We start from the raw sequence: 16,031 nt of genomic DNA, 5'->3' as shown, positions 1-16,031 counted from the left end.
AAACAAACAAACCTGTAAAGACAAAGGCATACTAGCTCATTATGAAGTACTTACCGTATATACTCGAGTATAAGCCGACCCGAGTATAAGCCGAGACCCCTACTTTTACCACAAAAAGATGGGAAAAATCATTGACTCGAGTATAAGCCTAGGGTGAGAATGCAGGGCGGCGGGCATGGTGCAGGAGAATGCAGGGTGACTGGCATGGTGCAGGAGAATGCAGGGTACTGGCATGGTACAGGAGAATGCAGGGTACTGGCATGGTACAGGAGAATGCAGGGTACTGGCATGGTGCAGGAGAATGCAGGGTACTGGCATGGTACAGGAGAATGCAGGGTACTGGCATGGTACAGGAGAATGCAGGGTACTGGCATGGTGCAGGAGAATGCAGGGTACTGGCATGGTGCAGGAGAATGCAGGGCACTGGCATGGTGCAGGAGAATGCAGGGCACTGGCATGGTGCAGGAGAATGCAGGGCACTGGCATGGTGCAGGAGAATGCAGGGTACTGGCATGGTGCAGGAGAATGCAGGGTACTGGCATGGTGCAGGAGAATGCAGGGTACTGGCATGGTGCAGGAGAATGCAGGGTACTGGCATGGTGCAGGAGATTGCAGGGTACTGGCATGGTGCAGGAGAATGCAGGGTACTGGCATGGTGCAGGAGATTGCAGGGTACTGGCATGGTGCAAGAGATTGCAGGGTACTGGCATGGTGCAAGAGATTGCAGGGTACTGGCATGGTGCAAGAGATTGCAGGGTACTGGCATGGTGCAGGAGAATGCAGGGTACTGGCATGGTGCAAGAGAATGCAGGGTACTGGCATGGTGCAGGAGATTGCAGGGTACTGGCATGGTGCAGGAGATTGCAGGGTACTGGCATGGTGCAGGAGATTGCAGGGTACTGGCATGGTACTAGAGGATCCGGGGTTGTGGGCATACTACAGGAGATGCAGTGCTGTGGGCATGGTACATGTGGACCATGCCCGCAGCACTGCATCCCTCGTAGTGTGCCCGCAGCCCATGGCAGGTAGTGAAGCTGTTTCACTTACCTGTTCCAGAGGCGCCTTCATTTTAAAAATGGCGCCGCCCGGGGCCGACACGTCATTGCGCACGCGCCGCCGCCGCTCGTATACTTTCGGCTATTCCCGGCCTCTCCCGAGCGGCGCCGGGAATAGCCGAAATTACACGAGCGGCGGCGACGCGTGCGCGGTAACATGTATGCGATGGGCGGCGCCATTTTTAAACCTTAAACCCGTCGGAGAGGACATTTTTTTCCTTGACTCGAGTATAAGCCGAGGGGGACGTTTTCAGCACAAAAAAATGTGCTGAAAAACTCGGCTTATACTCGAGTATATACGGTACCTAAAAACGAAGCCCCCTCAGTGCCGACAGGACGGCTGACATGTTAGGCAGTTCTGCTTCCAGGATCTCGTCCTCCGGCCATGCGCGCGGGAGCCCCAATTCATGGCACTGGGATTTGAAGGAACGGCACGGGTGGCCGTTCCTTCAGAGCGCATGCGCCGATGACGTCATCGGCTGAATGCAAATATCTCCTAAACGGTGCAAGTTTAGGAGATATTTATAGCACCTATAGGCAAGCCTAAGACTCGGTTCACACTGGGGCGGCACAAATCTGTACTACTTCGGGGGCGACTTGTGCATTCCCATGCACCATGACTTCGGAGCGACTTGCAAGGACTTCACATAATGGAAGTCTATGCAAGTCACTCCGAGGTCGCCCCGAAGTAGTACAGGACCCTTTTTCTGAATAGGAGCGACTTGTGTCGCTCCTATTAGAACGGGTCCTGTAGCAGTCAATGGACCGCGAGGGAGCGCGACTTGTCAGGCTGACAAGTCATGCTGGTGTGAATGGAGTCTTATTGTAAGCTTACCTATAGGTAAATGTAAACAAAGTGGGTTTACAACCTCTTTAACCGATTACATCATTGGTGGTTAGGATGCCAGCGGCTGGAAGGTTGTAATTGTGCACAATGAACCTAGGACTATGTGTAACTAAAAAGCAGGCTTCATCCACCCACTTACTTCGATACAGTTTTTGGGCAATTTTTAAGACTTTTTGCCAAGGCACCCCTGAAGAAACCTGAAGGCACTCTGATGAAAAAGCCTGGTTTAGGACATTCTATACTGAAGTGAAGCGAGTGCAGGCGTCAGAACTAAGTAATGCAAAGAACAACTTGCAGTTTAGTGATCAGGGGTTGGAACCCCTCTTCTCCTTTCCTTCGGTGGTGGTAAGTGCCCCAAAACATTGGTGGTCAGTGGTGTTATCCCCAGAAAAGTAGTGGTCAGTGTGCCACGAGGGTCCAAATACTCCTTGTGCCCCCTTGCTGTGCTTTGTGGTGATTAGTGTGCCCTCTCTGCCCTCTGAGCAGTGTACTCTCATTTTGTTGGTGGTCAGTGGGAGCAGTTTTACTCAGGAGCATGCAGGGGAAACGCTGGCTGTGGAAGAACAAAGAGGATTGGGGAGGATCGTGGCAGAAAAGGAAGGTGCAGGCTCAGATTTAAAAACACAAGCTGTGTTTTTAGCTGTGATTGGCCACCACAGTGATCACAATGTCTGTGATGTGACAGTTTCACCATAGATTTAAAGTGTTATTACACCCACAACAGTAAAATCAGTGTGTATATGCGGTAAAGGATGCTTGTTATACTTACTGTGGAACCTAATGGTTAATCCTCTGCATTGTGTAAAAAGGCTGTCTGATCCTCCCCTCCTTCCACTCTCCCCAATCCTTCCCAATAGTACAGAGCCTTGGGGGCATTCTGCACATGCTCAGTTTTTTTTGGGAAGGTGCATGTGATCGGCACAGGGCCAATCAGCACTGTCCAGACAGAGGGTCAGGGGCCCTGCATCTTTAAAGAACAGTCAGATGGGAATGAAAAACTCCTCCTACAAGCTTTAACCAGTCACAAGGCTGCTAAATATATTTCTGAGAAAATGTATTTAACAGTTTATATTTACTACAATAATTGCATTTCCATGTTCTGTGTACTGTGGGAGACCAGATATAGTGAATGCAGGCTCCTGGGTTTAGTAACACGGTAATGGATTCACTGCCAATCTGTGCTCTTCTTCTGCAGTGACATTTATAAACTGCTTTTCGGAAACCAATGTCCACCGCCTTGTTTTTATTTTTTTTTACAATATGCCAGAAGGGAAGTGGGTATAGAAGCCATGAATTGAAGGGAATACAGACTCCTATCTCGGTCAATGTCCAATAGGAAGAAACGCGTCAGAGAGGAGGCGTAACCGTCACGTATGATCGCTCGTGGTCCGTGCTGCAGCCCGGACGCGAGCTAGCTCAAGAAATCCCTGCATAAAATACTATCCATGCTGATTTACCAATCATCTCCTGTAAGTACAATACTGTTTTTTCATTAAACAGTGTAGAAGATATCACACTATTGGCTGCTTTTGTTCTTCATATCCTATGCTTGTGAACCATCGGCTTTGTGGTCTGAGAGTCATCTTGCTGTAGGCTGGAGACAGTGGAGGAAGTAGTGGATATCATTGAAAAACAAGCGCGTAACACCTGCTGTCTGGTAAGGGACCACTTTGGGGCGTTTCACTTGGAGATTTGAAACACTTAGTCGGTGGTCATCAGTTGATTTGTATTTTGCATGCACCTTATTTCCGTCTGGTAAGGAGGGATTTCACCTGGTGGTGGGTTTTTCACACTGAAGTTCAAGAACCCTTGTTTTCCACGTTTATCAGTTTGAATTCATCACCATGGACACTCATGATTTATTCATTATGGACTTTTGAAATATATCATGCACCCATTATCCTACATATACAGTTTTGATTATTATTGTATTTTTGTTGGATTCCTAAATTTGTTTTAGCGCACCCCGCTTTTTCAATTACTATTTGTATTAATCTGGCACTGAATATCGGTTGCAGCTTTAACCACTATTTGCGCACCCTCCCCACATACACACAGGGGCTATCATTGCTTACCTTAGAATTTAAGAGTAAACCTAGTGGGAAAGTCTGCCTGCTGTAATTACAATGTTGCATATCTAAAAATCCTGCACCTTGGCAATCCTTCAGATTGGAGCTGCACGATTCTGGATAAAATGACAATCACTATTTTTTTGCTTAAAATGAAGATCATAATTCTCTCACGATTTTCGGTGTATCATCTTTTACATTGTACGAAAAAAAAATAAATAAATAGGGCTAACTTTACAGTTTTTTTTTTTTTTTAATTAATTGAAGTGTTTTGTTTCCAAAAAAATAGCTTTTGAATGACCGCTGTGCAAATACAGTGTGACAAAATATTGCAACAACGGCCATTTTATTCTCTAGGGTCTCTGCTAAAAATATATATATAATTTTTGGGGGTGCCAAGTAATTTTCCAGCAAAAAATACTGATTTTATCTTGTAAGCAACAAGGTTAAATAAACTTACCTCATTTACAGACCGAAGTTCAACCCGTTTATCTAAAAGAACAAAATTATAAAATATTTCTCTTTATCTCTAAGTACTGAGCAATGTTGTGACAAACTTTGCTGGCTGTTTTTTTTTTTTTTTTATTATTTGACAGCTATGAGCAGAGAACAGCTCTCCATGAATCGTAGAAATGCCAGATTAAAGTGATTGTCAAGTCTAGTTTTTTTTTTAAAAAAAAAAAACATGTTATACTTCCCTCCTCTGTGCAGTTGGTTTTGCACAGAGCAGCCCGGATCCTCCTCTTCTCGGGTCCCTTGTTTCTGCTCCTGGCCCCTCCCTCCTATCAAGTGCCCCCACAGCAAGCAGCTGCTATTGGGGGCACCTGAGCCAAACAGCAGCTCCGTGTGTCCATTCAGACACGGAGCAGCTGTTCAGCCTTGCCCTCTCTCTCTTTCCCGATTGACTCACTGACTTTGATTGACAGCCGCGGGAGCCAATGGCACCGCGGCTGTATCTCAGCCAATCACGAGGGAGAGTCCCAGGATGGCTGAGGGACTTGTGGACATCGCTGGACAGAGAGGGGGCACAGGTAAGTATTAGGTGTGCTGGAGGGGGGGCTGCTACACACAGAAGGCTTTTAATCCTAATGCATAGAATGTATTCAGATAAAAAACCTTCCTGACTTTAAAAATCATTTAAGATCGTGAGGGGGGTTGAATCGAGATTTTTTTTTAATGATTACTATACTGTATAGTACTCTTTTTAACCGGTTCCTGACAGGCCGCCACCTTTTTACTGCGGCAATGTGGCTCTGCTGCTCGAATCGACGTAGGTCTACGTTGGTCATGAGCTCCCACCCCCACTCGGCACTCCGATTTCCGCCTGACACCCGCGATCGTTCCCCGCTGAGAGAGAAGGAGAGGCAGCTGTTGTAAACACATCTGATCGTTCTTCTCCCTGGGATGATCACAGTGCTCATGTGATCCTTCTATATAGGAGCACATGTCTCTATGATCATTTTAGAAGCCACGCCCCCCCACAGTTAGAATCACACCCCTAGGCTCACAATTAACCCCTTGATCACCCACAATGTTAACCCCTTCCCTGCCAATGTCATTATTACAGTAACAGTGCATATTTTTATTTTTAGCACCGATTATTGTAGTAATGTCATTGGTCCCCCCAAAAGTGTCAAAAATGTCAGTTAGGGGTCCGATCTGTCCGCAGCAATGTCGCAGTCCTGCTAAAAATCGCAGATCACCGCCATTAATAGTAAATAAATAAAAAATAAAAATGACAAATCTTTCCTGTAGTTAGTAGATGCGATAACTTTTGCGCAAACCAATCAAAATAGGCTTATTGCAATTTTGTTTACCAAAAATATGTAGCCCAAAACAAATTGGCCTAAGGCTACATTCACACCTGAGCGTAGCGTTTTTGCGCGTTTTTTACCGCGATTCTTACCGCGATTTACAGGCGTTTTTTGTACAGGCGTTTTTTTTATTGAATAGAAACCAATGGAAAACGCCTGTAATCTGCCCAAAAAGAAGCTCATGTACTTTTTTGAGCGTTGGGCGTTTTGTACACAGCGTCAAAATGCTCAGATGTGAACAGGGTCCATTGAAATGAATAGGATTTGTCTTGTTGGGCGTTTTGAGAGCTGATCCTAGAGCAGAAAAACTCCCCAAAAACGCGCCAAAACGCCTAGATGTGAACGGAGCCTTAAACTTAAAAAAAAAAAATGTATTTTTATTTTTTTTTGAATGTTATATAGCTGAATGAAAAATATTGCTTTTTTTTTTTTTTTTCAGAATCGTCGCTCTTTTTTTGTTTATAGCACAAATCGCACAGGTGATAAAATACCACCAAAAGAAAGCTCTATTTGTGGGAAAAAAAGGACATCGATTTTATTTGGGTACAGCGTCGCACGACGGCGCAATTGTCCATTAAAGTAACGCAGTGCCGAATCGCAAAATATGGCCTGGTCATTAGGGGGGAAAATGTTCCGTTCCAGAAGTGGTTAAGTATTTAATAAAAGCTCAAAAGACTCACTGCATTAAACCCAAGGCATTGCCTGAAATTTTACCTCAATCTCTGTGCAGAATCTTAGTGGTGTGCAAACTAGACAGGAAAGATTTTTTTTTTTTATTTCTATGCAGCTCAGAATAAAAATGGTGATTAACCTGTAAGTTAAAACTTCATTTGTTTTGTGCCACACATGCATGACAAATGGACTTATAAAAAATATATTTAAAAATCTATATATTATATTTAATACAATTTCTGTGGTCTTGATTAAAACATTTTTTATACAAAATATAGTATTTTTTTCCCTTAGAATTTGAATGCAAGATTAAAATACTTCAATGTAGAAACTGACATCTGTATTTTAACAACTCTGGAAGTGATAAGGCATTCCCAGCTCATCAGTAAATAAACACATTAACAATTAACTGACAAACATCCCTTTTTGGCTCATGAATGCTGCAATGTGCATTGTGTTACTTCCTGTGGTTGAGTTGTGGCCTGCTTTTTTTTTGCATTTCAGGGGAAACAACTGCAGCATATACATGTAACAAGAGGTCTTTGCTGCTTGGGGACATTCAAGAAAATCAAGATAACAATGCAATGCTGCCCAGATGGAATAAAATAGTGCAAACAGCATCTGTACTCTCCATTGTAGGTTATTGTGAGATAGCCGCTGAGCTCACTATACATGTTACAATCTGACTGTACAATCTTGGTAGAAATAGCCTTTCAAAAGGTAACTCCATTTTTGTGGAAAGCAAAAATAGCAAATGAAAAAAAAATATATAGCATATAAATGGTGATATTGTAATTGAATGTTATTAAAAATTACCTTCTTTTTTCCAATCTGCAGCGCCGTCATTTTCTGTAAAATGCAATACGGCAACCTGGAGGTGTTCTGTACACCCACCAGAAATTTAATTTCCTGCTTGTGTGATTGGCTTATTGATTTTCCCCAAAGTCTGCACTAAAATGCAAGTCAGATTTTGGGCATTTCCTGCAACAAAGATGTCATTTTTGGTGAGATACTCCCAAAGGGAAGTTACGTCTAAAGGGATGCAGACCCTGCCACTCTTCTCATTAGAGCCCCGCAAATGCAGCAGCTGATTGAAAACTATAAAACCACTCCCATACAGATTCACTCAGCACATGAACTCAAACAGCTTTTTCTTCAGAATAACAAAAAGGTAGGAATCTGCAACAACAAAATCCCTGCGATGTACATAGATCACCATGAGAGCTGGTTCACACTGGGGCGACTTGTCAGGCGACCTGGTCGCCTGACAAGTCGCCGTGGGTCGCCTGCCATAGATTAGCACAGGACCCGTTCTAATAGGAGCGACACAAGTCGCTCCGACTTAGAAAAAGGGTCCTGTACTACTTTGGGGCGACCTGGAGCGACCTGCATTGACTTCAATGATATGAAGTCCGTGCATGCCGCTCCGAGGTCGCGGTGCGCGCTGTGCACCGCAACCTCACAGGTCGCCCCGGCAAGTAGCGTCGCCCCTATGTGAACGGGGTCTGAGGGGAATGTTTTTCTTTTCTCAACAAAAGTAGAGTTACTCTTTAAACGTATCAAAACTATGCAATAGGGGCCCTATCTTAACTATTTAATCCATTTGTATCCAACCAGGCAAGCCCTTGGGGGCCTTCATAATTGGTGGTAGATGTAAAGGAAATTGTACAATTAATCAGACTGTAATGTGTAGGGTAAGCTTTGAGCTGCCAAACAATACAACCCAACTCAAAAGTATGAATATAGGTCATATACCTTTAAACAGGAAATCCTGAAGTTTTTCTACAAGCAAATTTTCTTTTTTTTTTTTTTTTTCTTAGATTGAATAGTGTCGACGTATTAGAATCCCTTGTGAGGTTTTTACTGCCGTCTGTGTTCCCATCACCCCCCCCGTTCACATCGGCGCAATTTGACAGGTCGAATTGCATGTCAAATCACAGCCTATTGCCGACAATGAGTGAGTACAATCGGTGGGACACCGACTTTGCAGCAATTTCCAAAAGTAGTTCCTGCACAACTTTTGGTGACTTCGGGGGCGATTTCAATAGACATATGTGCATGAAGCTGCACAGATGATCTTTGAAGTCACCCCCAAAGTCAGACTGAAATGCGGTTTTGAAATCGTGCGAGTTCAGATGAAGTCACGCGATTTCAAAGCCACGTTGAGTGTGAAGGAGGGCTTAGGGACATTTACTCTCTCATGATCAGCATTGTTGCTGGGACTGAAAAGGAAAGATGATCCAAAATATGTCACCAGAACAAGAATATGGGGAACTTCCAATTGTGACATAATTTCTAGTGATTGTCTTTGAGGGCATCTTTTCTACTATGGAGAGACCTGCTCTTAATTCGTGTTCTGTCAAAATAAATATCTCGCCAATGGAGCAGAACACAGATTAAAAAAAAAAAAAACATTTCCTAATAAATTCAAAAATGAAAAGAAAGTTTTAGAAATGCTTTAAATGGATAGAAATATGAACTGCCATTGCCAACTTTTTCAAGCTCCAGGACTGTGATCCTGATCCTCCTTCCATTTGGAGAGTTATGCCTCGTACACACGCAACGATTATCAGCCGACCGATCGTCCGACTTTTGTCCAGAGTTGTGTTTTGTTGGGTGGAATGTGCCTAGACTGCCCACGAATTTTCTCGGCCAACAAAAATCTACTTCAGAAGTGATGTCATGTGCTGGTTTACTTTCCGTGTGTTTTTTCTTCTCTGAGCATGCCCAGTCTTGCTCATCTGATTTTTGTCTGCCGAAATCTGTACTGACTGACGGAAAATCGGCCGTTGTGTTGATGGCCAACAAAAATTTTATAGCCTGCACACCAGATTTTATTCGGTCGAAAAGTCGGAGTCGGTTGTCGAAAGCATCATACTAACAAACCAAAAATCGGCCGATCGGACGTTGGCCGAAAATTCCCGGCCAATAATCGATGCGTGTGTACGAGGCATTACTGACTGGGAACAAATATATGTCCCAACGTCTAACTGGCTGCATGCTTTTTTCGAATCTTGAAATCTCTAAATAGGGAAGTAATTTGCACGTTCCAAAAAAGTCAGCGTTGCATTCGGCCATTTTTCTATGCTGACGGATTCCCTTTATCACATATAAGTGCTGTACTGGGTACAGAAGTAGATATTTTTTAGGCTAAACCATTATTCATCAGAATGAAACTTATCTAGTCACATGGCTGCAGCCCTGAGGGATAAGGCCAAGTTTCCCCCTCCACTCATTGGTAACTTCTAAACTGTCAAACTGAAACCGTATTCAGCACTCAAAATGATCGACCGCTTTTGTGCCACCACTGGAACATTCATAATCATTTTTTCAGGTGTTATTTGACAGATCACGAAGATGGGAATTCAAGTGTGGCAGTATTCTCCAGTTATCAGTTCTAATGTCAAAACAAGCCAAGTCCTCGTGATACCGAGCATGAATTAATATGTGGAATCTGGGTGGTAGCAGTATGGCAATTTTGTATTCATGGTCACGATGCGACACCACAAATTTTGAGAAATGGGACTGCACAAAGACTTGTAGAGACTCTCTTGACATCTTGTGGCAGAATATGCTTTCTTCACACTGGCTTTGATCATCAGGCTGCATACTTTGCCAGAGACTTAGAAACAGGTGGTACCGGGCATCTAATGGGCTCGATGCTGGCAAAGGAAGAGAAGAAAAGAGTTCTGGGAAGGCAATATGCAGAGGTTCAAGTCTTGAAACATAAGTGCAGCCATCCTCAGCATTAAATGTGGCATTTACACCCAATATGGACGGATACGGTTCTTTGGGAACCAAATAAATAGTGACCACTGGAGGTTTTCTGTCGGCGTAGAGACACATCACATTAATGTCACCAATTTCCTCATAATTAGCATTCGTAAGTTCAAAGTGAAGCACAATACATGAGAGTTTATGAAATTTTTTCTCAACATCTCCTTTGAAAGTCAAATGGTACTTCAAAGGGAGCAAGGAGGAAACGTGGTCCTCGAGGTATTGATAGTAATCTTCAAGACCAAATTCAGCCGATAGACTTTCTTCCATAGAATCTTCAGCAAAAGGCAACAAAGCACTTTTTTCATCACGAATCGGACTCAAACAGAGAATTGCTTTCTCAGTGTTGTGAATTGTAAGCAAGGTGGAGAAATTCTCACTTTCAGTCATTATCGAGGACAAGGACCTCGTTTTTGTTGGACCACCCATCGGGGACATGTTGTGAATTTTACCAAGCTTGTCGCTGGAAACATTAGTCAGGAGTATGTAATACAGGCGCGATCGGTCTTGGATGTCAATATCTTCAAAACTGTGCATCAGATGCTGTAAAAGATCTGCCAAGTGCATGAAGACCACATTTAGATGCTCATGTTGGAGAATGTGCTTGCAGACAGACAACAAAGCGTTGCCCAAACCCCAGTCCCCTTTCTGGCACAGGTCAGATTGAAAAACCAAACGTCTTAAGAAGAGGACTGTACTTGTTTGTGAAATGGTATTCTCTTGAGCTACTCTAGAGAGAACTTTGAGATGGCACCGAAGAAACTTCATGGTTGAACTTTCCATAGGAAGGTTGACTATGTGCCTTTGTAAACCCTTCGACAACGTCCCTGGCCAAGGCTGAAATTCCAGTAAAATCTGCGCCTGATTAATCAAGTTAATAAAATGAAGTGCGAGAGAACTTTGGCTTTTGTACAGCTCTAACAGAGTTTTGGTCAAGTTCTCCATGTGCTTTTCACAAAAATTAAAGTAGCGTACAAAAAGATACACAGAACGGAAAAAGGTTGATGTAATCTCTCTGCCTGCATTTTTGTCAACCATGCTATACAGTGCCATGAGATGTTCAAACAAGTATCCGATACCCTTCTCAGAGCGATAGCCTTCATTTTCCAGATAGACCATACTCAGCAAATTCTGCCTGCAGAGCATTGTGGTACAGTCAATGAAAATGTTGGGGAATAAGGATGATGTCATTTGGACAGTCAGTAAGACTGGTAGGTTCTCCCCGGGGTTCGAGTTTAGTGGTCTGTTCTCTGGAAAGTGCAACAGACAATCTAAGTAGAACAGCTTCACTGGTGTAGAGAGAAGCGGGTGCTGCGTCATCCCCACCAGCCTCTGGAGGAGAAAGTGCTCATCTTCAGCGGTGAACAAACTATCTGTGAAGACTGCTTTCATCTGAAGAATGCTGTGAAAACACGATATGTCTTTTGTCCCAAACAGTCGCACGAGCTGGGACTTGAAAATGACGGGCGATATGGTACGAACCATGGCAACGATCTGTGTTATTTGCCAAAAGAGAGTGTTTTGGCATGCAGCAGTAAAGAGATAGGAGTCCTCTAATAGCAGAGCCAGGATAGATTTAAATTCTTTTGTCTCATTGTTTGATGGCAGCAGAAAAAGCTGCTCTCCTGATGACGGCTGCAGTTCCTTCATGTCTTTTGTGGCGCTCCAAACAAAACTGTCATTGCTTGTCAGCATTTGCTTAAGGGTTCCATTAGACGGTCCTTCTTTCTGAGCTAAGATCTGTATTGCATTCTTGAGGGCGACACTGTATAGCAGTGTGTATGACTGATGGGCACTAGTAATTTCTTGTTGCTGCATTGTGTATAAATGTTCCAGCCTTTGTGACAGGAGCCCCGGGTAGCAGTACTCCAGTTCTCTAAGACACTCGCAAGCCAAGATGCGTACAGACCTATTGGATGATCCCTGCTTCTTGTCATTGATGTCCGATATAAGGTGCATTAGCAAAGAGGCAAAGTCCAGGGCTACCTTACAATTGCAGTTGAAGTTATCAGTGGTGATCAGCACAGTCTCGATTGCTAACAGGAGGTGGCACCTTAAACTTATACTTTTGACTGAAGTTGACATTTGTTGTAAAATATTCATCAAGATCTCTGCAGTAATTTCACCTGCAGCTTTCTCTGGGCACAAGGTTGTTGGGAACTCTAATAAAAGATTCAGCATTAAAACCTAGAACAGAAAAAAAAAGTTATTATCAGTGTCAGTTACAGAACACTGCAAGATCAAACATTGGGGTTTATTTACTAAAGGAAAATCCACTTTGCACTACAAGTGCACTGCAAATGCACTTGGAAGTGCAGTCACTGTAGATCTGAAATGAGGGGGAAAGATCTGAAACGAGGGGGAGAAGATCTGAAACGAGGGGGGGGGGGGGGGGAGATCTGAAATGAGGGGGGAAGATCTGAAATGAGGGGGGAAGATCTGAAATGAGGGGGGAAGATCTGAAATGAGGGGGAAGAACCGAAATGAGGGGGAAGAACCGAAATGAGGGGGAAGAACCGAAATGAGGGGGAAGATCTGAAATGAGGAGGGAGATCTGAAATGAGGAGGGAGATCTGAAATGAGGGGGGAAGATCTGAAATGAGGGGGGAAGATCTGAAATGAGGGGGGAAGATCTGAAATGAGGGGGGAAGATCTGAAATGAGGGGGGAAGATCTGAAATGAGGGGGGAAGATCTGAAATGAGGGGGGAAGATCTGAAATGAGGGGGGAAGATCTGAAATGAGGGGGGAAGATCTGAAATGAGGGGGGAAGATCTGAAATGAGGGGAAGCTCTGCTGATTTCTATCATCCAATTATGTGCATGCAAAAATGCGGTTTTATTTTCCTTGCATGTCCTGCTCAGATCTACATCGACTGCACTTCCAAGTGCAATAGTAGTGCAGAGTGAATTTGCCTTTAGTAAATAAACCCCAGTGTGTTATAGCTCAGCGGACACAGAGTTTGCATGATTTCCCTTTAACTCATAGAATACCCAGCCTCATGTACCGAAAAGGGGAAAAATGGCGCTGTTGCCTCCATTCACACTTGAGCATTTTACTAATTTCCCTACACCTGACTAAAAATTAATTGTGATGTTCCCTGTTCACAATGTCCCTACGTTCAAGGCCCTATGCTTAAAAAACAAAAAGTCCATTCGCTTTTTTTTTTTTAAACGTATTCAGGCACTCTTGATGCCACAGACTTCAATGGGAGTGCCTGTAAACGTGTGATAAATGCATTTTCATGCCTGAAGAATTATTCTCCTATTGAACTGCTCTTCTCCCCTTGCCCAGCCATCATGTTTCGGATCTACACTATCTTGACAATCTTGCAGGGCTGCCCCAACCAACCAATCTTTAATCCCATGCAGCGCTGCAAGAGGGCAAAGACTGGAGACTTGGGACACGCAATTATTATTATTCTTTTAAAGGGGGGTTGTTTTTTACTTTTAGTTAGTCGCTTTAAAGGCTAACTATACATTTAAATAATAAGGGATACTAAAGTCTTGTTTTTTTTTTAAAATAACAATCATGTTACTGCCGGTTGACACTACCGCGACTTGTCAGGCAACTTGGTCGCCTGACAAGTCGCGCTCCATTCTGTGCTATGGGAACCGTTCTAATAGGAGCGACTCAAGTCGCTCCGACTTAGAAAAAGGTTCCTGCACTACTTTTGACCAAAGTCGGAGCGACTTGCATTGACTTCCATTATGTGAAATCCGTGCAAGTCGCGCCGAAGTCGCGGTGCACGGCGACTTCACTAGTCGCCCCCGAAGTCGTGTCACCATAGTGTGAACCGACACTAAAGCCCCGTACACACGTACCGATCGTCGGCATACAAATGTTCGTCTTTTCTCCCCGGGATGTCGGTGTCTGTTGAAAAGTGCAAAGACAGCACAAGGACAGCACAAGAATTTTGTCTGCAGACTTCAGCTGACTGCAGAAGTGATGTCATGTAATGGTTAACTTTCCCTGTGTTTTTAATTTTCTGAGCATGCCCAGTCTTGCAAATCTGCGGTCTGTCGGCCGAATTCTGTACTGACAGGCGAACAATCGTCCGTTCTGGTGTCCGCAGACAAAAATTTTCATGTTTGCACGAAAGACTTTTGTCCGCGGATTGTGCGCAGACATCTGTCGGAGGCACCATACTAACACGCGTACAATCGGCAGATCTTTCGTCCGCCGACGTTTGTATGCCGACGATCGGTACGTGTGTACGGGCCTTTATACTTACCTTCTCTGTGAAGTGTTTTTTTTTTTTTTTTTTTTTTTTTTTAAGAGCAGCCTGGATCCTCCTCTTCTCGGGTCCCTCGCCAGCCCCTCCCTCCTGCAAGTAGCTTGCTATGCAGCCACTGCTCTGTGTGTCCATTTAGACATGGAGACACCCCGGCTCGCCCCCTCTCCTCATTGGCTCACTGAATTTGATTGTCAAAAGCGGGAGCCAATGGCACCCGCTGAGCATCTTAGCCAATCAGGAGGCAGAGTGCTGGACAGCTGAGTCATTCGTGCAACATCGCTGGGTCTAGATGGGCTCAGGTAAGTATGGGGGGGCTGCTGCACACAGAAGGTTTTTATATTAATGCATAGAATTCATTACGATAAAAAAAAAAAAAACCTTCTGCCTTTAGAACCACTTTAGAGAGGAACTTCTCTCCCCTACCCCCTTACATTTTTTCCTTCCCCTCTTACCTTGACTGCTGGGAAACACTCACCCCCAGCAAAGTCTGGTGTAACTTGCCACTTCTCCTTCACACTCCGGATCACCAGCCGCCATCCTCTCTTCTTTATTCATCAGGGGGCTGATTTTTTTTGGGGGTTCTTTTAGCTGCCTTCTGTATGATATTCAGTCATACCTGCACAGTGAAGATTGTTCCAAAAGCCTCCTGGGATGCATAACATGAGTATCCCAGAAAGCTTTGGGCTGAGGGAAGGGATGTCATTATCCAGTAAATAATATATGTTGTGCTAAATCAAACAAAGTGCATATGAAAAATATTAAAGATATTCAATCTCAAAATATTGCAACAAAAGTCCATGTGATTAAATACGTGACATGAATATTGAATAAGTCCTTTCGGAAATAACATATATAAAAGTCCACGTGTATATAAAGTGCTGTGATCTCTAGATAAAAAACTCCTCCAACACAAAGGTGACCAAAACTTCTTAGTGACTGTGAGAGAATCCACCACCAGAAGTGCAAGCCCTTGCTGAAGAAGTCGATAGCCCTGAGCGCAGACGTAACGCGTACAGGGGGGCGAAACCGTGCTGCAGACGTCACACCCTTCCATGGAAACATTGCTGTATCGCACTTGCATACTACAGCGTTTTGTGAGTACCCTGATTTTCAATTAAACTTCTGCCTGATCAAGTTATACAGAGAGCACTAGATTTCTTTGCTTTGTTCCCCTTTTTTCATCTATGGCCCTGTGATATGGATGGATGGATGAGCTGTGTTGATCCCGGACCCTCTTGCTCATACCTTGTTGCTGATAACTGATTACCCCTGTTAGGGGACTGCTTTGTCTGACCCTGGGTGGCACCTGGGTCAGACATTAAGGTGAGAGGCTTGCACTTCTGCTGGTGGATTTTCTCACAGTCACTAAGAAGTTTTGGTCACCTTTGTGTTGGAGGAGTTTATCTAGAGATCACAGCACTTTATATACACGTGGACTTTTATATATGTTATTTCCGAAAGGACTTATTCAATATTCATGTCACGTATTTAATCACATGGACTTTTGTTGCAATATTTTGAGATTGAATATCTTTAATATTTTTCATATGCACTTTGTTTGA

General features: G+C 43.9%; 1 protein-coding gene across 2 annotated transcripts in view; it reads right to left on the bottom strand.

The window, feature by feature from the left end:
- Positions 1 to 9,498: 9,498 nt before the first annotated feature.
- Positions 9,499 to 16,031, bottom strand: part of AP5B1 (adaptor related protein complex 5 subunit beta 1) — a 7,404-nt gene continuing 871 nt past the window's right edge. Inside the window, exon 2 of one of the 2 annotated variants that reach the window (XM_082273060.1) lies at positions 9,499 to 12,421. In XM_082273060.1, the coding sequence (XP_082129186.1) occupies positions 9,788 to 12,421 (2,634 nt within the window). In that variant the 3' untranslated portion in view covers positions 9,499 to 9,787. The remainder of the gene's footprint in view (positions 12,422 to 16,031) is intronic. The other variant, XM_082273061.1, reaches the window with a different exon arrangement.

Source organism: Pelophylax lessonae, assembly GCF_965119305.1.
Source record: "Pelophylax lessonae genome assembly, chromosome: 12".
NCBI lineage: Eukaryota > Metazoa > Chordata > Amphibia > Anura > Ranidae > Pelophylax > Pelophylax lessonae.
The sequence above is the reverse complement of the archived record's forward strand: the minus strand, read 5'-3'. Positions and strand labels throughout refer to the sequence as shown.